Genomic DNA, 22,268 nt, shown 5'->3' with positions numbered 1-22,268 from the left:
AGGTTTTCAGTTCTTCACCTTCCCAATTCATTTACTACAAAGAGCATTTGGTAGTTCTGGGAAAACCAAAGTCACAATTCATTGCCTGCCTTTTGATTGGTAATTTAAAAGGTGCAGTAAAGAAATTCAAGCAGCCTTTCAATTGGAGGCAGTGGAAGAATAAGATGCATTTAGCAGCCTTCTGTTGTCCAACTTGTGGGAACATATTGGCTCCTGTATAGTAGCCTCCATAACTGTATTTGTCTTGATTGGTGACATTCTCTTGGCTTCTTTTGAAACAGATTGTCCACAGAAAGGAAAGATATTTTTAGCTTGCTGACCATAGCATGTGCACGCTGAAGAGAAATTGTTATTGCCTATGGGACAGCAGAAGACAATACAAATCAGTATTGTAGTAGTAAGTGTTATTGTTCTCTGTGGCTAAGAACTGCTTTTATGTATTTCTCAGTATTTTTCTGTTTTATTTGTGTTTAACTGTAGTTATCTAGTTTAAAATAGCTTTTTGCTGTCATTAAAGGAAAAGAAGATATGACTTTCTAACATAATTTGTGGAACACTTGAAAATTTGTAACTTAGTCTATTATGGCTGACATCACTGAGAATTATAGTGAAAATCAAAATTTGTAATTCCTAATTTCTTAAGGAAGCAAGTACTGTTTATTCACCTTTACATACATCTCAGATGTATCGTTGTAGTATCTCTTGCCTTAAATTTCCTTATCCAGAGAGTTGCACTGACCTATTTCTTTGCTGGATTTTACACTGCAGTGAGAGAGAAATGGGGGAGTTGCCAAATATAAAATCCTGAATTCAGAGAAATACATTTACTAGAAAATCAGCCATACTGTGACTTGTCAAAATCAAGAAATATTTAGCAACAGCATGCAAAACTGCAGATTAATCAGCTGCAGCAGTTGGAATCATAGAGAATAATCAGAAATGCTGCCCATTAACAGACAGTGATGTTCCTGCAACAACTGCAGAATGTCTGTGACAGCAATGTGAGATGTTGTTTCTCCCTTGAATCTCTGATTTTACTGCCTTCACAGGATATGTGGCTTAGTACAACTGTTGAAGTATCAAGTTTAAATGTTCAGCATATAGGCAGATTGCTTTCCTTGCCCTGGTGAAAAATTTCTCCTTTCTAGTTTTACAGGTGTATGTGTATGTTTGTTTGGTTTTTTTTCAATTAATAAAATAAATGAAAATTAACTGAAAACCCAAACTGCAACTCTGTTCATATTATTAAAAATTAATTAATAAAACTATAATTTCTTTGTTACACAAAGAAGATTCCTTTATGTGTCTGATTTCAGCTTTTCTGAAACATTAAGACATGCTTTTTTGCACTTTTTTTTGTTTCAGGTCAATAATTTCAAATTATGGTAAACAATCCACTGAACACAAAGTCTTGCATTACAGTAGGGTTTGGTAGAATCATCAGACCCCACACAATTTTCTGTAACAGCTCCTTTCCTGTGGTGATGTAGAACAGGTGTGCAACTCTATGTGCAAAACTGATTCAGTACCTGCAAAAATTATGGAGAAGGTCATGCCTTTTCCCTGAGAACCAATTCAGGATATAGCATGAATCAGCAAAATGTCCTTTCATGGCTTCTCCTATCTCCTGCTTTTAATTATGTTCCTCTCTTGCAAAACCATTGCTGCTGCAGTTCCATCTAGCTTGTGTCCCTCTGCCTTGGCTGCAGTGCTGATGTCTTGAAATGGTGTCCTCAGCACACACCTTCAGCTGGACTTACCAGTACTGCTGTAATGTCAGGGCTTATTTGCAGATGGGTGTGTATATATATATATATGTGTGTATATATATACACACACATATATATATATACACAGATATAGACACGTAAGTAGATAGAGATATATAAATATAGATACAGATATATAGATAGATATAGATGTGGGTAGTTGTGTGCAGATACTTTTTCCCCAGTGATTTCTGAGAGGTGATTTTGCTCTTTTTGTTCCAGAAGTGGGCAGAGACAGTAGCATTTTCTACTGTTTTTTGAATGTGAATAACGGTGTTGTGCCTAAAAGAACAGTTTGTTCAAACAAGCACAAAAATTTTCTAATTTCAGACGGGAGCCCAGCTGTGGCTTCTGCAGCCTACAGCAACATCTCCAACAGCAAACACAGTGACTCTCCCTTTTTCTCAGAAGACCACTCAAGAAATAAGCCTTATTGGGGGAGAGATCAACAGTCATACTGCATTTCAAGGATGTGAACAACATTGCCTGAGTGATTTTTTACCAGTCTCTGAATATCTGCCTTCTATACAGTACCCTTAAGTGATCCTTAGCTGAGCTTTTTTAAGCTCTTGTTTTTCCTGAGTTATGCAGGGAAAATCTGCTCAGTCCACAGAGCTGTAAACCAAATTGGGATTAAAACACTTTATTGATCTGTCAACAATATGGAATTAAGCAGCAATCCGTGAAGTGTTGCATTCAAGTAGTAATGCAACAAGTAAACCCTCAGACTAGACACATTAGTGTTAATTAACACCAGCAATATAAACACTCCCTGCAACAAATGCAAGAGGTTTCTGAAATGCTACCTGACCACACATGCACATTGTTTTAATACTTGTGAGCATCAACTCTGAAACAGTTTCAGGAAAATAAAATCCTGTTTCCTCTTGCAACCTTTTGATTTGTCTTCTTGAAAGTGGTTTTTGTAGCTGATAAACTCCTGGCATTTCATGCAAATAAAGATGTAATTTTTACTCAACTAATGGTGAGTTCAGGGAAGAGAATAGAACAGAAGAAAATCTTTACTGTGAGGGTGGTGAGGCACTGGAATAGAACTCCAAAAAGTTGTGGATGCTGCATCCCTGGAAGCATTTAAGGCCAGGCTGGATGGAGCTCTGAGCAACTTGGTCTAGTGAAAGGAAGACAAATTCCCCTGTCTACAGTGGGAGAATTGAAACTAGGTGATGTTTAAAGTTTCCAACCCAGGGCATTCTATGATTCTATTAATAAAATAGAATAGTTATGCAGTGTTAAGACCAACATTATGCATGACAAACTCTGATGTAGAAGTGAGGGGTCCATTCAGGACAGCATCTCTCTGCTTTGCACATCCCAGGCCCATCCAGCACACAGGGGCAGAGATGGACACAGAAGGGGAAAGGTGGGCTCTAGAAGAATGTAATAAATAGTGACTTTCTTTAAAAAAGAGAATTCTCCTGATTGAAATAATTTAATCTAGATATTATTGAGAAGGAAAAAACCTACCACCATCTTATTTTCATTATGATTTCCCAGAGCAGACGTGTGCCTCTAAATGTGTGAAAAAATATTCTCAGTTCTAGAATTTAAAATACCTTCAAGCTGAGAATAAGGTAATTTGTTCATCTTCCATCCAAAGAGACATAATTCATCTTTGCTCTGGATGGGTGATGGTGCTTCACTTACAGTTCTGTGATATTACATTGCATTCAGTATCCAAATCCTATCTTGTGATACAGAGATCACTGATGGAGTTTTTAATTCCCAGACAAGTAAGGAAGAGGGTCAGCAGAGCGGCACCTTGGACTTCTGGAGGGCAGGCTTTGGCCTGTTTAGGAGACTGATTAACATTGTCTCTTGGAAGGCAGTCCTGAGGGGCAAAGGGGTCCAGGAAGGCTGGTCATGCTTCAACAGGGAAATGTTAAAGGCAGAGGAGCAGGCTGTCCCCATATGCAAAACATGACCCAGTGGGAAAAACCAGATAGCTTTGGCTAGAGCTCAGTCTGTGATGCTTAATGCCTTCTTTGCTGAATTCTTTAATGGTAAGTCCAGTTGTTCTTGGAGAATCTGGCCCCTTGAGCTGGAAGACAGGGACAGGGAGCAGAATGAAGCTCCCATTATTCAAAGGGAAATGGTCATCAACCTGCTACACCACTTAGACAAACACAAGTCTGCAGGGCCAGATGAGATCCATCCAAGGGTACAGAGGGAGCTGATGAAAATGCTCAGCAAGCCACTATCCATCATTTAGCAGCAGCCCCTGCTGACCAGGGATGTTTGAGTTGACTGGAAGTCAGCAAATGTGACATCCATCGGTATGAGGGGCTGGAAGGATTTGGGGAACTACAGGATTGTGAGTGTAACCTTGGTGCTGGGGAAGGTTAGTGAGCGGCTCATCTTGAAAGCCAGCAGGTGCAGGATAACCAGGGGATTAGGCCCAGCCAGCATGGGTTGACCAACCTGATCTCCTGTGTCCTTGTGACCCACTTAGTGAAGAAGGAAAGGCTTTGGTTTGTGTCATCTGCGCTTCTACAAAGCCTTTGACACCCTTCTCACAGCATTCTCCTGGAGAAACCAGTTGCTCTTGGCTTGGACAGGTGCACTGTTCACTGGGTAAAAATCTGGTTGGATGGCTAATCCCAGACAATGGTGATGAATGGTGCTCCATCCAGTTGTTGGTAAGTCACAAGGGGTTCCAAAGGGCTCAGCGCTGGGACCAGTTCTATTCTAGATTTTTATTGATGATCCAGATGAAGGGATTGAGCACATCCTCAGTCAGTTCATGGACAACACCAAGGTGAGAAGGAGTGTTGAATTGCAGGAGGGTAGGAAGGCTCTGCAGGGGAATCTGGACAGGCTGGATTGATGAGCCAATGGTCTGAGGTTCAACAAGGCAAAATGTTGGGTCCTGCATTTGGGTCACAACAATCCCATGCAGCACTACAGGCTGGGGCAGAGTGGCTGAAAAGTGGCCCAGTGGAAAAGGACCTGGGGACAGCAGGTGAACGTGGGCCCAGTATGTGCCCAGGTGGTCAAGAAGGCCAATGGTAGCCTGGCTTGAATCAAGGATAGTGTGGCCAGCAGGACCAGGGTGGTGATTGTCACTCTGTACTGGGCACTGGCGAGGCCACACCTCAAATCCTGTGTCCAGTTTTGGGCCCCTTATGACAAGAAAGACATCGAGGTATTGGAGCGAGTCCAGAGCAGGGCAACGGAGCTGGGGAAGGATCTGGAGAGTGAATCCTATGTGGAGTGTCTGAGGGAGCTGGGGTGGCTTAGCCTGGAGAAGAGGAGGTTCAGAGGGGTCTTGTCACTCTCTACAGCTGCTTGAAAGAAGGTTGTAGCTAGGTTGAGGTCAGTCTCTTCCCAAGCTACATGATGAGAGGAAATAGTTGCACCAGAGGAGGTTTAGATTGAATATTAAGAATTTTTTTTTGCTGAAAGGCTTGTCAGTCATTGGAACAGGGTGCCCATGGGAAGTAGTAGATTCACCATCCCTAGAGGTGTTTAAAAGATGTGTATTATGTGACACTCAGGGACACAGTTTAGCAATGGGCTTGGCAGTGCTGGGTTAATGTTTGGACTCAATGACCTTAAAGTTCTTTTCCAACCTAAGTGATTCTTTGATTCTAAGTTTCTTTAACACCCATTTTCTTTTATAAAGACAGTACTTCCTGATTGTTGATCCTGCTTATAGAAAATCAGGCAACAAGGCCCAGTGCTTTTCAACAAAGATTCTGGAGCAAAACTACATACACATTTCAAATTGTAACTCTGTGCAGAGCAATGCATCTGGATAACATTTCTGGGAAGGAGAACTTGTATATAGAAGCCAATGATGCCTCCTCTGGTCTAAGCAAATCTGAGGGATTTACACATTCAATCAAGGAAACAAAAGAAACCAAACTCTGCCATCCCATCCCCATAAGGGTGACCTTTTCACCAGATCAAAATATTTTGGCAGACACTGCAATGCTTGCAAGTACTTGACCACTTACTTTATCTAGTAAGAAAATCCATCACAAAATGTGATTGCTTTCTCAAACACCGTGCCATCAACGCCAGCATCTTAAGACAATATGAGCTTCCATCTGGCAGGTGCCATCTGGAGCCCTGGGAATCAGATCCAATTCTCTCACCCAGTTAAAAAATGCTACAGCACTCTACAAGGAAGAAGAGCACCATTTCTACTTGCATCAGACCGGAACAATTGCAGGCTTTTTTTCTGGGACAAGTGTTTTGATTTTGCTTGGCATAACTTACTAGTTTTTCTAGCTTAAACCATCTATCATTTATTTGAAATCAGAGTCCAGAATGTCAGGAGTTCCTGACAGGCATTTTGGGACATGGAAGTTTTCTATTTAAACTTCAAAAGGATGTGGTATTACCCAAACTGATGGCTGGGATTGTGCCAACAAGAGGCAGCAGGAATGAAGCACAAAGCCTCTGCAACTCCTTCCTGGTCCTGCTGAGATGAAGGTACTACCAAACACTTTTGGTTCCACTGCTGCATGCCCTCAAGTGTTGTCACAACTAAAGGTTAGGAGAATAGGAAAACACTGTCAGGTGGAAACTGCTTGTGAAAGTATACATGAGTCAGGTAAACCCTGCAAGAGCTAGTCTGGATATTCACTCTGCAAAACAAAGCACAAACAACTCCTTGAGCTGGTAGAGCCATAACGCTATAAACCTAGAGGGAAAAACACGGTTCTGCTTGATCCTGTGACATTTTGTTCCAGGAACCTCACAGCCCTACTTCCATGGTATTGCCTTTCAGCTTCTAAGGTGCAATAGGTCTGTGCAGCAACTTTTCACTTCAGAAACAAATATGGGGGCATCTGGCTTGGCTACTATCCCAAGTTTAGAAGCTTCTGTCAGCAGAGCAGACATGTCGTAACATAAGCAGCTAAATTCAGGAGTTGAATAAAAGGTGGCATTTTGAGAAGACATTAAACAGAGAGAGAGGGACACCAATGGCAAGGAGAACACTGAGAATATTGGAGAAAGGTCTTAGAATAGGAAAGGAGTACAATCTTTTATGCTGCAAGAGCCCAATTCAGGTAAGCACATAAGATAATTTGCAGTTAAAGGAAAAATGTAGTTATAGTTACATTTCAAGTTATGACAACACATGTTGAGTCCTAAACGTACTATAATCTATTGCTAAGAAACTGTCACACAGTTTTAAGGAGAACTGTACCATAAATCTAGAAGAATTACCACAAAGCATGCAGAATCCATTTGTGCTGAACTGATAAAAATCACTTGCAATGCTAATAGTTTTTTTTGCAGATACCATACTTGTTTTATTCAATTTAACAGCAATTACTCTGATTAATTTGCAAGTAATACAATACTAATTAACAAAGTATGAGTTTTATTCTTTCCTAGCGAAGAAGTAGGAACAAGGCTATAGGAAAATGGTATCATAACTGATCATGATCTCAATTTTACATAATCTAGCACTACCTGGTTATGTTTAACCTGAGTATTTTCTTCAACCAGAGTGAGAAGCATTGGAGCAAGCACAATTGTGATTTTTGTGGTTTGTGTGTGGTTTTTTTTTCAGGACAGCACCATTAACACAGAGTAATCACAAAATGACAGCCTGAAACTCATTTGGTTTGGTATAAGAAAGGAGACAATGATGAGAAACCTCTGCACAACTCAACTAACTACAGAAGATATCTCATTTATTTCATCAATAAATTTAAAATTAGTAACATTTTTTAACTTTTTGCCTACGTATGCAGCACATTCAGCATAACTCTACATAACTTGTACCTTTAAAGTGTTGCATTTCATTACTAGCAAAATGCAGTTTGACACAAAGTGAGGAGAAAAAAAAGGAAACGAATACCAGTCAGCATATTTACCATCATAACATAAAAAAATCAGCAATCTAAAGAACTGTCTAACAAGCTGCAAAGTTGTTTAAAAGTGAATTCAGTGTATTTTTATTAAGTCAGAAGGAAGAACTAAATATAAGGTAAAAAGCTGTATGTAGTTACAAATCTGTATTTTAAGGGTTACAAATTGAGGAGAACCAACCTTTAACAAAAATCTTTGTCTACTACTAACAATAACCAATAATTAAAAACAACCATTTAACCTGTATTGCTTCAAATCAGCAACTTCACACAGACTTGATATCCACATTTGAAATGTGTTACAGAAACTGCAAACTTTCAGGCAGTAAAATGCAACTTGTACAGTACAGTTTTAAGACTCTTTACAAGTACTCCATAATGAAGAAACTGGCAGGAGAATACAAGCTGCTTTGAAATTCCTCTTTAGCCCATGTGTTTATCAAGCTACTGGATAAAAAAGCAAGGATTTCAGAATCCTATATACTAGGTGTATAAATATTCCTATTATGAGCCTCTCAAAAATTAAGCCATGAACTCTGTAGGAGTCTTAAACACGATAAAATCAGGGTGATTTGTCTAAGGAATAGGCAAGAGACGTCAGTGAAGTGCTCAAATTATCATTATCTGGCGCAAGGGAGCTCCATGCTAACGGGGATATCAGATTTTTCCTAGAGCCACGAACAGACTGAATTCAGCCCAAAACCAATAATAAAAAGTCTTTAGGAAAAAGTTCATACAGCAAGTTTAGTCATTGCTGTTTAACTATAAGTAGGTGTTCTGTGGTGGCAGGCTTTGTTTTGCAATATAAATGGCTTTTGAAAGTATTGAAAGGACAAATAATTATAGTAATGTATATGTATATTGTGAAACAATATATATATATATATGTATGATTTGTGAAACAGTATCAAAAGAACATGAAGCACAGACTGGATTCCTTCCTTCACTCGTCAGGCTATGCACACTATAGGAGGGTTTCCAGGAATATCCACTTTTTAAAAATCTTCTGATAAAACATATCCAGGCAATCCCAACCATCTCACCTTTGAGAAGGGCCACAAAGATGATCAGAGGGCTGTAGTACCTCTAGCACCTCTCCTGTGAAGACAGGCTGAGAAAATTGGGATTGTTAAGCCTGGAGAAGGCTCTAATGAGACATACAAGAACCTTCTAGGACCTAAAGGAGGCTTACAACAAAGCTGGAGAGGAATTACAAAGGCATGTAGTGACAGGACGAGGGGAAATGGCTCCCAACCAAGAGTAGGGTTAGGTTAGATATTATGGGAAGAAATTTTTTACTCTGAGGGTGGTGAGGCACTGGAACAGGTTGCCCAGAGAAGTTGTTGACAACCCATTTCTGGAAGTGTTCAAGGCCAGGTTGGATGGGGCTCTGAGCAACCCAGTCTAGTGAAAAGTGTCCCTCCCTGAGGCAGGCAGGTTGGAACTAGATGATCTTCACAGTCCCTTTCAACCCAAAACTATTCTATGAGGCTATGGACACTGACAGTGTACTACAGGATTATATTTTTTAGTCAAAACTCTAAATTAAGGATAATTCTGAAATAATCTTGGCCATTGACATATAAGCACAGCTTAAGGCAAACTATACTATGGTAGTCAAAAGACAAAGATAGTGTTTAGATAAAAGCAAGTGAAAAGATGAATGGCAACTTTACTCTTCCTGAGCTCCCCACTTTTTACTTCTGCCCTTCTGAAGGTATTATCCAAGCAGCTGATTATAGGACTAATTTCAAAATTCAGTCTGAAATAGAAAGAAAGTCTTTTGCTCCACGTATATAACTTAAGTATCTTCATTTAAATATTCCACTTTAAAAGCTGAGCTATGCAAGTATTCTTGAGGTGATGGCCTGTAGAATAATTCCATCTGAACCAGCCCTAGAGTACATTATAGACTCCTACTAAGAACTGAAATTAAAACAAGGGCTAATACTGTCAATACACGTCAAATATTTCCTAGTATGCCTGCAGAGGCTACTTGGCCTTGTGACCAACTGCTGTAGCTAAGTTGTGTGGTTGCAATCTGTGACTTACAGGAGTACTCAAAGCACATTAATGTTACAGGCCCTTCCTGACTCAGAAAAACCCGTGTCTCAGGCAGTATTCATGAAAACTTCCAACTAATAATCAAAGCCTGGTGCTTGTCCAGTATTCTGATAAGAGTAGCAGTGGGGTAATATTAATAATCAACCTACCCCCCGAGAGAACAACTTACAGTTAAATATATTACAAACTGAGTTTAACATATCAAAAGTTGAGAAATACCCCGCTTCCAAAGAGTCACAGCCTATCAGTATAAAGGAAGAATATAAAACTATTTTATTGACCACTGCTCACCAGTATTTACAATAAAGTAAACAATATACAGTCTGATAACATTCAAATTACTACAAAGTTAGTTTTCACCTGGTCTTCTTAAGACCAAGTGATCCCAAATACTAGAAAGAATGACCTTACAGGTTTAAAGGGCTAGGTTTGGGTAAAGAAGATACATGCACATCAATAGTATAGAAGACTACAAAACATCTGTGAGTTTGTTTAGACATTCATTATGATCCTGTAATAACTACGGAAATTCATCAATGTTTTATAAAAGCTTTTACCTAATATGGAGGAAGTAGTAGTATCAAATGCTCTCTTGTGGTAAATGAAACAAGTTGCAGAAAGCTTTTATTTACTTGCTGTTGATGCAAAACATACTACTTCAAAAAAATATCAAATTTGAAACTTGTTAGAATGTATGCTTCTCACATTGCTAATAAATCAAATCTCATGTTTTAATATTCTTATATATAAAAAAAGCAATGCAAACAATTATTGTGCTTCATCTTCTGGGCATGAATGCCAAGTTAGCCGTTCTTCATAAAAAGCGATTACGATCTGAGGACACTTCACATTAGCTTCTTTGGCCAGCACCAGATCTGCCTCATCAGAGTCTTTCCTGATGTAGAAGAGAGCAGGATTTGATAAAATTAACAATCAGTATTTCAAAACATTTAGCAGCTCTTCTTAAGTCCTAAGTTCTGAAAACAATGTCAGCTAGAAACCAGCTTCCAGTATTCCTTTCACTACAGCTACCAAGACCTTCCATGCTAATGGTGATGACGAGGTTTCATAGCTCCATTATTCTTCCCTTCCTATGTTTTTTTTTCTGTTTGAAAGGAAAATGCTATTCAAAGGGAATCAGTCATAAGGTTACATACTGGAGTATGTAATGAAAGAAGTTACACTCAGTTAATTTTGTCTTCTAAAGACTAATCAAAACTTCAAAGTAAGACTTCAAAATCAATAGGACCAATCAATCTTAAGAATTGGTACTTACATGCAAATTACATTTGCTGTTTATACAAATAACTTCCTGTATTTCATACTGTTATTCTTGATGCTGTCTTGGGCTAACAAACCAAGCTTGCCAGTCTGACATGACTTCACTTCATTTTGAAGTGTATGCTGCCTTTAAAAGTCAGCTTTGTGCATACAAACTCATATCTATGTTTGTTACCTAAGATCAATTATGAAAAACTAATCAACAGCAACTGAATTAAACAAAAAAAAAAAAGAGTCCTCTGTGTTTGATATTGCCAATTATCACTACAGAAATTCAAACACTCGTGATCTTTGTTTTTCAACTTTTCTAAGTTTCACATAGAATTTATAGAAAATTTGAGAATGCAGAAGGGAGACAATCTCGTACAGCACTAATCTTCAGCAGTCTAGGTAAATCCCAAGACAAATCATGTCTCAGGAGATCACTCAGTTTGACTCCATTAAGAAAATCTGCCCTTCTCAAAGGCTGTGGAAAGCCATCCTTCTTATCCCATCACCTTAAGAAATCTGACTCTCAGCAAATGTCAATTCAATCTCTTGACTTCTCAACACTGGGAAGAAGCATTAATTTTACCCCATTTGTTCACAAAGCAAGAAATCCTTCTCCCAACACTGCAGCTAATGAAGCTGGTCCCCACCTACCCTCCCAACAACACAAACTCCCCACATCACTCTTGCTTCTTACTAGCCCATAATGTCAAGCCTCTACATAGTGTTTATTCTTCATCTCCACCTCTGCTTTCTCCCCTAGTTGCTTCCAATTCTACTTTGGTGCATACAGAACAGCTGGCACTATGCTTGGTTAAACAGCTGGCTATCCAGCAGCTGGCTTTTGCTTATTGAAACATGTAAAGCTGGATTTCTGCCTGCCATTCCCTCTGCAAGAGAATTATCAAGATCCATTTTTTTCCATACAAATGCCAATTTCTTCCCATTTTATCAGAAATTACCTTTTAAAGTAAATCTGAACCAACAGAAATGAAACATATTTTGGGTTTTGAAGGAAGAGGGATTAAGTCCTAACTGAATATAGAAAGCTTGTTTTTCTAAGAATACAAGGTTAATAAGGAGACCACCAGCTTCTGTGTCTTACTTCTAAGAGGAAGCTGTCTCTTTAGGCTAAGTGCAGCTGCCTGCCCTCCCTTTATGGACAAGAACTGTGGATGTAAGACTTACCATTTCATGAGGAACATAAGCTCTCCACTGCTATCTGTAGCCCCAATTATCCGCTCAGGATCAAGACCCCTTGCAAACCCTCTTGGTTTATCAACCTAGTAAATTAGAAGATGGTTATCTAGTTTAAGACAAAATTCTTTTTAGGTACTAGATACAGGACTTTTTGTACATACATGCATGTGTTTGTGTATCAGAACGAAAAAATACAGCCTTTAAACCCCATCAAATCTATAATTACATAGTATTTTTTCATGACCAATCTTCAGGCCAAGTAATTTAGAGGCAGGATAATAATAAAGGATTTTATATCCATGTTTGCAGCATTTATTTCTGAAAATATAATAGCTGAAACAAATGGTCTAAAATAATTTCAGCAGATAAACAAACAAGCATGGTCAGTAAAAGTAACAAAAACAGCAAAGTAAAAATGCATGCCTGGAAGTGGAAAAAACACATCCTTTTCAGCAAAACAACAGGCATGGGTTGCCTAAACCAACAATGAAACTGCACCCTTGGGGAACACCTCAACTCTTCTTGGCTCACTGACATCACACTGGTGACAAAAAATATCACAACTATTTCCTGTATTAGCTCCTTTATGGGTTCACAATATCCTTTTAGAGACAGTGGCCACTATTGTACCAATGAAGCCGAACAACTGACTTTATACAGAAAGCAAAATATTCTTTGTATTATTCATGAACTATTCTTTCTGATGCCTTCCAACCTTTTTGACAGTAACCACATGTCCAACGGCCTGCCGTCTCCAGTACATGAAAATGATTGGCTGTGTCAGGTTTCAAACCACTAGTCCACAAGTTTACAGAAGACAATGTGAACTGTTGAACACATTACTACGTGTGCATTAGTCTGTACTTATCAGCACTAAATGTGTCAGTTTGCCTACTCATTGAAACTGAAGGAGAAATCCAGACCTCTCAGGAAAGGTAGGCTTTTTTCACTCATCCCTTCTACTCCTTCTCCACCATTATGTCTGCTCCTAGTCTAAGTAACTGATTGGTTTTCATGTTCTGCCATCTTGCCACTCACCCATTCAAAATCATATACTAAGTATGGCAGCAAACCAGAACTTCATCTTTGTTCCATTCATGGACCTTTTGCTCTAATAGAAACCTATCACTTAATACCATTCATTAATAACTCTTAACCAGTTTTACTTTCAATTATTCAGTAAGTGGGACAATGGGACAATGTAAGAACTTTTAATCATCATGTCAGTCAATCATCCTTTACTAACCATTTGGACAGTCTCATTACCCACAATGAATGTATACCCTTTTCAAACCACAGATCCAGATGCTATGAAATTTTTACAGTTTTAAATCAGTGTTCAGTCTCATTCTCAAAGTCACAATATGATTTTTGGGGGATAGAGAGGTAGGGGAGAGATGGAGGAAATAAAAACTTAACACATGAACATATACTTACAGAATCACGCTTTTTCTTTGATTTACTATCATCAGATTCACTATCTGACAAAGATTTTCTTTTGGCACCATCTGTTTTTTCTTTACCAGCTTTCTGAGAGTTCAGAAAAGCTTCAATTAGCTCTGGACAATCTAAGTTCTCTTCAGGTTCCCATGTGTTGTCAGCACTGAAACATACACACATTTAAGTAAAAAAGAAAAATGTAAAACTAGCCTCATGGCTCCCCTTAAAATAAGCAACTTAATTTTTGTCTCACTATATAAGGTAGGTCTGTTAAACCCTAAGGATGTTTATCTTGCCACCTTTAGTAGCCTTCATGTACTGTATTTGATGACTGAAAGGATGCTTCATTAGTATTGAAAAACAGCATTCTTAACCTGAAGGTAACACAAAAAGTAGCTCTATCAACACCTGTGTTCTCAGTGGAGTATGAGAGTTGAAACAAGCAATCCACACCCTACCAAAACTTAACTGTCCATTTAAACTGACTCATTTCCCTGGTTCCTCTAAAGACTGTCCATGAAAACAAACAGTATGATATGGGTACTAAGACTTACAGACAACAGAGGGTACACAGCAGTCATTACAAACAGCCTAAGTATAAATACATACATATAAGCTTTCAGACATGATAAACACACTAAAGTTGTCTCTGAGCACTGAACACAACTGTACCTAGAACTATCTGCTTCCTTCAGTTGACTGACTGCAGGAAGGAACAAAGGTGGGCAGAGCTGGGCACTGCATATGTTTCAGTGAGTATGCATTTTGCTAACTAAAATTTTAAGAACATTGCTCACAACCACTCTGTATCTCATATGCAAATAATGGCACAGCACTACTGCACCAGCAGGATACCTACAAATTATTTTCCATTACAATAACATATTATTAAAAGTTCAAATCAGACCCTCAAATACTAAACACATTGTGCCTCACATTTATGCACACATCACTACACACATTCCAGGTTGCCAGACTGCACAATGCACTCATTTTGGGAGGTATGCAACAATAATATCACAGCATACATAACCATTTATGCACAAATTCTTCTTTCAGCTGGTAATGCAAACTGCCACACAGTGTCACTGGAAGGAGGCACAACTATATTCCTTCTTGAACAATCAGCTTCTTAACTCTACTGCAAAGTTTTAATGTACATATGTAAGTCCTGGGAAAGACACTCAAAAATTCCTTTGAAGTATGCCTAATGAAGGCAACCATTCCACAGGCATATTCAGTTAATTTGAGAACAGTTCAGGAAAATTAATAATACGCAAACTATCTGCTTCAAAGCTGCCTGCAGTTTATATTCCTGCGTGATTTGTTACTCAGAAGTACCATTCATTCTGCTACATATATGATAACTGTCAGTCTATCTTACCTTGATAGCTATGGACACAAGCTCTATCAGAGTGGTAAAAGAACAATCACTAAGAACTTTGTAAAAGTCCTCAAATATTTCATATAGCGTGAACAATGAACTACATTATCTTCTATTTTATTTTCATACTTGACTGTCCCACTTGACTATGCATTTAAGGATGTCCTTCCCTCAAGCTTCTTTGAAGTGGATGCCCATTTTCCAATCTCTTGGCACAGTTTCAAATCAATCGTGTTTATCATTCTATCAGAAAAAAAAAAAAAAGAAAAAAAAAGGAATGCCTTACTCTGTAAATCCTTTCCACTTCAAGTAGTATTCCACCTTTCCATTGACAACACGTCTGTCCAGGACTTTCTCCACAACAAATTCTTCAGGCTCTGCCTCTTCAACTTTTTTACCTTTGCCATTCTGTTTCTTTCCCATTTTGTGCTACAAAAGAAATTCAGAATAACATTATTCTTTTTTATCTTTTGCTTTGCACAGTTACTTCACTGGCTTATAAACATTAAAGCCAGAAGCTCAGACTCCTTTCATGTTAGTGCATGTGGTCAGGTAACCTGAGCAAGACATAATCTTTTGGGTTTTTATCAGTTGCTTAATGAGATACCCAACACCAGTTTTTAAATAGGTGAAATTTTTTTGTTCACATACTCAGTGAATATACTCCCCTTAAAAATTTAATTCTCAGTGCTACATGCTCAAAACATCAGGAAGCTTCTAAAAGTTAACTCTATGCCTGTGAAAAGGCAGAGGGCAAGGCAGAAGTAAAGAGAAGTAATAAGGAAACTGTGAAAATGCATAAAATAGAAAAGGGATGGTACTGAAAAAGGGTGGCTTCTACCTTTTCCAAAAAAAACCAAGGAGAAACTGATGGCAGCAAAGTTTATGATGTACTGCTACAATAAGGAAAATACTCAATAATAACCCGCAATTATCGAAGAGGACACATGCTAGGAGCATTCAATTACTGCAGTCCCTTCTCATTCTTAGCCATGCACCCATGTAACTTACAAAGAGATGTCACAAAGGTGCATAAATTTAAGACTGCTACACTTAAGTACAGCACTTAACACATAAATGGAATTTTGCTAACTTACAAAACTTTTAAAGTGTTTTAAAGTTTACATTTGATAGTTCAGGTAATATTCTTTAAGTTCTTAAAATAAATATTACATCCACATCATCCTCAAGGCATTCCCAGTTTAATAAGGCACAATTAAATAGCAGTAGAAGGACACATTTCAGAATTTCCTTGTTTGTAATCTTAAAAAAGTTGGAACAAGCCTATCATGCTGTATCACAGTTCTGGAGGACTAGCAGACCAAAAGCAGTTTGCTTGCCATTTTGGACTGCACCTCATAAAGAAACTGTCAAGTGGCAGCCATAAACTAAGTATTAAACTCCTAAGAGTTATGCAGCACCCTAAATCAAAGTGGACAAAACTAATTCCTCACTAAAGCACTTCCTCTACAACAAAACACAAACAAGCAAATACCACAAAACACCTCTATTTGCTTGATAGCCATTCTCTAGTCCTCTCTAATGTGGGTTAATTTGACAACACTGCAATTTTGAAATTTTCAAACTTTTAGACTTAGTAGAATTTTGTCTTGATGTGGTGAAAGGTAAAAAAAAACGTATGTTAGAACAAAAACTGTATTCTTTTAGTGAAGACTGGAAGATGATTCTCTTGCCAAAGCCCTGTCTTTGTACCCCTTATTTTTAATAATTAATTTTTCCCTCCCTCCCCAAAATACTCCACTCTTTATAGTTAGCAACCCATAAATTGAAGGTTCAAACAACAAAGAGGAGAAAAAGTTTCTAGTTTCTCATTTAAACAACAAGTTTCTGTATATATCTCACATGGCCATCATTTTGATTTGAGAGCATAAAAGAGAGAACAGAGCATGTATTTCCAATTAGATTTTAGGTGCCTGCATATCCCAGGTGTATTTTGACCACAGCATTCATGTCTGAAAAGTGTTAACGTAAGCATATTGGCTTTTTTTGCCTCCACAGGAAAAAGAATGCAAGACTAATATTGAAGGGAAATACAACATGAAGATGTCCAAGGCTTCTATGAGGGCAGCTTCTTTCAAAAAATGGAAGTGTGAAATAGAAAGGGGTAGATATGAGGGAAATAAACAAATAATAAAAGTAGCAGAAGGGAAAACGACAACACAGAAAAAGACAGACTCACTATACCATAGTAATAACATTATAATTACTGGTGATGAGGCAAGCAGGCTACAAGTGGGGAACATCTCCATCTGTATTCTCCGTTGGACTAAAATTCTTTGATTCAATAGAAGACTGTTTTCTGGTACTCTTTTCGGCTTCACTAATTCTTGTCACTTAAAGATCAATGTTTTGGATTTCTGTATCAAAGCAACAATTTGGTTTTTTACTTTCTAAAACTTAAGTATCTTCCACAGAGGAAAATGAATGTCATGGGGGTCTGTATTTTTTTCTTGAAGTGCAATAAGAAATAGCAAAATAAAGAGTATGCTGCTTCTCTTTTAAATATTAGAGATTTATTAGGCCTTGTGCATCAGCACTGCTCTTCAAACTCTTGAGCCTATTAAAGTAACACTTGATTGCAGAGCCTGCAGAAATACTGAACATGTTAAAAACCTGTACATTCTGGGATTATACAAGCCCATGCAAATCTCAGCCCACAAGTGAATTGTGACACCTGACTGAACTGAAAGCATACTAAATGCCCACTTGACCCCTGAAGCTCTCTTCTCTAGGGTTGCATGTCGTAAGCTGTAAATTGGACATTTGACCATTGAAGGCTAATGTATGGCTCGTTTCTCTTTCTGCATACAGAAGTCATATGACACTACATATGACAGATGCAGAGCTATGGCTAATCACTCTTTCTTTGAGGGGCAAGCTTAAAACACTGATGTGACACTGTGGTGTAGAATTTTAACATATAAGAAAATTGGAATTACAGCTCTAGAGCTACCCTATCCCTTAACACATTTAGGTTTTGCATGCAAATATATAACGAAGCAGAATTAGTTATGGTTCCCATGGGAACCATAACTGATTTTCCTGACCTGTGCAGCAAAATTCTCGACATCAAAAGATTAAAAATACTGCATTTGTAAGATTTTTTTCCTCTCTCCAAAGTGCCCCTCCCCAGGCTGGCTAACCTCTTCTTCAAATTCAGGATAAGTGGACAATCAATTACTAACAGAAAGTTTAGACATTACCTTGGTGAAATATTTTAAACTAGTACAACACAGAGGAAGCACTCCATTGCACTTCTAAGCCAGGAGTTAATACAAGTTTTGGATATATTTTGAGCTGAGTAATCATTTCTGTAAATTTAAGAACAGGCCTTTTGAGTGCATTATAAACCAGCCGTTCTGCTATTGAAGTTTTGAATTGTTCACATATGTTTTTTGCTTACTTCCCCATCTCAACCTCAGATACATCTCACATTATACTTCTACAGGTCTGTCTTTTGTGAAACTATGTATCATTATTAGTAGAACTGTAGCCAGCAACCAACTGCCCTTAGGAGTCCATATTTTAATGTCAAGCAAAGCTTTAGAGGACTTGAGATCCATGAATGCATCATTAAAATGGTCCAGGAGGGGTTGACATCTGATAATCTCTGCTCCTATGAAATTCAAAGAAACTGTTATTTGTTAAAAAGCATTTCAAAAGGCATCTTAATTATGCCACATCATTTCTCAATAATGTTACTTTTCATCTGTAAAGACTGCCTTTTGTCAGGCAAATAGTTTTCTCCAAATACACTGGGAGAAATTAAATGAGTACATGATTTGGACTTTATTTTTTACATGTATGATGAATTACATGGTATGCTGAGAGGAGGCTAAAAAAATCCTCAGTATTTTCTATTGTAGAATAGATGAAATAGTGCAGTCCTTTCACACTTTTTTCCCAACAAGTTTCTCTTCAGAAATGGCAGATTTATTAAAACCAAAAACAATGTCCTTTCTAGTAGCCTTACTTTCTGGATCTGAAATTTTGGTCAGAATAATGCTGGGGAGGGGAGATGTGGATGTATCTTTTAAATGGAGATGCCAAGTTATAAGTTTGAAGAAAAATATGTTGATTAAATCCTTATATACTTTAGGTGTGCATGAACTTACCAATGTAGTTTTATTGGAGGCCATTTTTATTGCAGACTTGCAGAGCTTTTACTAGAAAAATGCATGACAATTAAAAGGAAGTTTGCATTACTCAAAGAAAGGCATCCCAAGACAAGCATGGTCCTTGTTCCAACCCCCATGTATTCACTGCATACAACATTTCTTACACGGATTAAATCCAGAACAAAAAGTAGGTTACTACTTTGTCCGGCATAACCCAGAATGCACCATTAGGCTAGCCAGGATAAATGATACTGACAAGGTGGTATATAGGGTTGAAAAAATCTTTTTCCCAAGGCCTTCAAAACCATAGACACGTTTCTAGGGAAAAGGGGGAGGACCATCAGGGATGCTTATTTCCTTAAACCAAACAGAACAAGAGTTCAGATTCTAGCAATTGAAGGTATACCTAAGTTATATTAACTGCAAATATCTGATGGGGAACAGATATATATTTGTGGTGCAATGAATCACCCATTATTCTTATGATAGCAAATTCTTATAAACAGCAAATATTTATCTTAATGCAACTATAAGGTTGCCTTCTGATTCTCAAGTTGGCAAGAGTAAAGGTCCTAGAACAATATTAACTCAGCTAAGATGCACATATTACATATTTAACCTATGCAAATTACGTTGAACACAATCCATCCCCTTTTCCATGTCATTTCTCATACCGACCAGCTCCATAGGCACGTATTGTCACCGCCCCGCAGCGAGCTATAGAAATGCTAGAATTCCCCATATGCTTGGGTAAAGCAGAGAAGTCCTTTAAGGCCAGAAAGCCTCCCGGACTCAGCGATCCCGCCCAATCCTCCCCTGACACGGGAGGTGGATTTTGGCAGTCCCATGGGCGGTGGGGTAGGCGAGGTGGGAGAAGGGCTGGGGCCAGGGCGCCAGTGCCGAAGGTCTTGCCTTGTGTCTCCCGGAGAGGTAGCAGAAAGGGGTAAAAAAAAAAAATCCCCAAAACCCAACAACAACCCCCCCACCACAGAACAGAGGCAGCCCTGCGGAGGCCTGCTGGGGGCGGCTGTGCCTCGGGCCTGCGGCGGGCGCACATGAGGCCGGCGGGGCCGCCCCGGGCGAGGTAACGGGGACGCAGGCCCCGGGCCGCTTCCGCCGCCGCTGACAGGGCCCCTTCCACGCCGTCTTCCCCCCGCCCCTTCAGGTTTCCCTCGGGCCGGGCACACGCAGGGACGGCCGGCGGGCCGGCTTTGTCTGCCGCGCGGGTGCCGCTGCCCCCGCCCCCGGCGCTGCTCTCCTTCCCCGGGGCGACAGCGCCCGCGGGTCCGGGGGCCGGCCCCCCTCCCGCCCCGAGCGGGTGCCGAAGCCCCGATTCCCCGACAGCTCCGCTCCGCCCGCCACCCCCTACCGCCAAGGAAGCGGGGGTGGGGAAGAAGCGGAGGTTGGGGGAGGCGGGCGGGTTGCGCTCAGCATTTCCCCGCGGCGGCCCGCAGCGAGCCGCAGAGGAAAGGGGAGTCAGGGAAAGGGACTCGAGGGTGAGTGGGGTGAAAGGAGGCGGCTGCAGAGAGAGAAAAGAGGGAGAGAGAGAGAGAGAAGGATACAGACTTCAATGGTGCCCAGCCGCTTGGGTCTCCTGTCTCCTCCTGGCTCCCGCCCTGCGCGCACTGAGCGGCGGCGGCAGCAGCAACAGCGACATCCGCGGGGGGCTGAGGCGGGGGGTGGGGGCAGGGAGGGAGAGAGAGGGAGGGCGGGAGTCGGAGGGCGGGGAGCGGCGCGGCTGGGCTGGGCTGGGCGAGCACTGCGCGCCGGCGGCTGTGACGGGGCAGAGCGCACGACGCTGCCGCCGCCTACGCGCGAGCCGCTACAACCTCCGACCGTCGTCGCCGCCGGCACAGGAGGGGGGCCAAGACGTCTCTCCAACGCGGGGCGAGCGCAGGACCGCGCCAGGCGTCCAAAAGAAGGAAGATGCCTCGCGGCGACCGGGAAAGCGACTGGGTAAGCCTGGGGGAGCGGACGGGGTTGGCGGACCCCGGGAGCCACGGCCGCCATCATGGCCGCCGCTGCGAATGCGCGCCGGGCCGATGCCGCCCGCCGCCGCCGTCGAGCGAGGCCCTCGATAGGTGCGGCTGGGCGGGCCCCGGGCATGGGGAGGGCGGGCGAGGAGCGCTGGGGTGGGTTTGAAGTTCATTTGGAGGGGTCCCCCTTGGAGTGCGGCCATTTCCCGCGTTGCGGCGGGGAGGCCTGGGCGTGAGCAAGGGGAGGGGGGAGGGAAGCGGGCTCGGAAAGCAGCGGGGCTCTGAGGCCCGAGAACTCATTCATAAGTGGGAAAAGAGGTTCGGGGAGTCGCCTAGGGAGGCTTCGCTGCGGGCTGGAGATCCGCGGGTGGATCCGCGGTGAAGCTGAAAGGGAGGGGGAGCAGAGGGGGCGGGAAGAAAGGAGCTGCTCCAGCGCCATTTCTTTGGCGCGCGGGGCGGCAGCACTCACCCTTTGTCGCGGTGCGTGTAGGGCCGCCGGAGGGGGAAAAAGGGAGGGGATGAAGGAGGGGAGGAGAACAGAGCGGCGGAGCGGGCGGCACGCCCGATGCCGACGGTGCGGGGTAGAGCGGAGCGGGCTGCGGTGAAGTCCGCCTCCCTCCGTCCGCCGGGGCCCCGCGATATGTCGCACTTGTGCCAAAATCTGTGTAGCTCTCACTTCCTCCTGCCTGGGCGGAGGGGGAAGGGGGCCAGGGAGGGGTTTCAGGGGGCGATGCGGGGCCGGCCCCGACTAATATTAACGCCGAGGTTTGAGCCTTCGGGGCCTTTTGTCAATCTCCGGAAAAAAACCCGAACAAAAACAAGTGACACGGTGCCAGCAGCGTTCGAGGCCGCTTCGGCTGCGCTCGGGCACGTCTCGCGAGCCTGTCGGTTGTCGGAAACTGCCGAGCTGGCTGAAGTAGTCGATGACTTGCTGCGTCTTTCTGTCCGGAAATTGCCGAGCTGGCGCCGAGCGCCATTTTCGCCTGCTGCGGCAGATTCCGGAAATTACCGAAGCTAGTCGAATGGGCTTCCATTCCTGGTTCGGCTTTTTCCGGCGGCTGTCGAAGCGGATAAGCTCGACGACGACAGCTCCTTCGGCTCATTTCGGAGACGGCCATTACTAACGGAGTCGATGACTTTTCATTACACGATAAAAACACGTAGGGGCGTTATTCAGA

General features: G+C 41.3%; 2 protein-coding genes across 12 annotated transcripts in view; one reads left to right on the top strand and one right to left on the bottom strand.

Moving 5' to 3' along the window:
• Window positions 1-7,420: 7,420 nt before the first annotated feature.
• CBX3 (chromobox 3) lies at window positions 7,421-21,957 on the bottom strand. 6 transcript variants are annotated; one of them, XM_030971620.1, is made up of 7 exons: window positions 20,681-20,758; window positions 19,112-19,162; window positions 17,204-17,353; window positions 15,262-15,404; window positions 13,589-13,754; window positions 12,140-12,234; window positions 7,421-10,577 (listed from the first exon to the last, which is right to left on the bottom strand). In XM_030971620.1, exons 3-7 carry the CDS (start codon window positions 17,243-17,245, stop codon window positions 10,451-10,453), a joined length of 573 nt encoding a protein of 190 aa, XP_030827480.1. In that variant the 5' UTR covers window positions 17,246-17,353; window positions 19,112-19,162; window positions 20,681-20,758; the 3' UTR covers window positions 7,421-10,450. The 6 variants fall into 6 exon arrangements, with proteins under 6 accessions (XP_030827480.1, XP_030827483.1, XP_030827482.1 ...); XM_030971623.1 differs by lacking the exons at window positions 17,204-17,353; window positions 20,681-20,758 and adding an exon at window positions 21,560-21,957; XM_030971622.1 differs by lacking the exon at window positions 17,204-17,353 and having other exon boundaries at window positions 20,681-20,801.
• The window catches only part of HNRNPA2B1 (heterogeneous nuclear ribonucleoprotein A2/B1), a 16,269-nt gene continuing 14,832 nt past the window's right edge, over window positions 20,832-22,268 (top strand). For all 6 annotated transcript variants that reach the window (XR_004061700.1, XR_004061699.1, XM_030971617.1 and 3 more), the window contains exon 1: window positions 20,832-21,070. Coding sequence is in view for 4 of the 6 variants with exons in the window: in XM_030971617.1 (XP_030827477.1) it covers window positions 21,041-21,070 (30 nt within the window). In the remaining 2 variants the exon portion in view is untranslated. The remainder of the gene's footprint in view (window positions 21,071-22,268) is intronic.

This window comes from Camarhynchus parvulus, chromosome 2, assembly GCF_901933205.1.
Source record: "Camarhynchus parvulus chromosome 2, STF_HiC, whole genome shotgun sequence".
NCBI classification, from domain to species: Eukaryota; Metazoa; Chordata; class Aves; order Passeriformes; family Thraupidae; genus Camarhynchus; species Camarhynchus parvulus.
This window is presented reverse-complemented; position numbering and strand designations above follow the sequence as displayed.

What these genes read in the sequence shown, in the direction of transcription:
- CBX3 (XM_030971619.1), bottom strand. Translation starts at nt 21,127, where the DNA reads ATGATGGCGGCCGTGGCTCCCGGGGTCCGCCAACCCCGTCCGCTCCCC. An exon ending in AGCGGCTGGGCACCATTGAA is followed by an intron (nt 15,405 to 20,680) that starts GTCTGTATCCTT and finishes TTTCTTTTGTAG; the next exon opens with CACAAAATGGGAAAGAAACA. An exon ending in AAGTGGAAAGGATTTACAGA is followed by an intron (nt 13,755 to 15,261) that starts GTAAGGCATTCC and finishes TGTATGTTTCAG; the next exon opens with TGCTGACAACACATGGGAAC.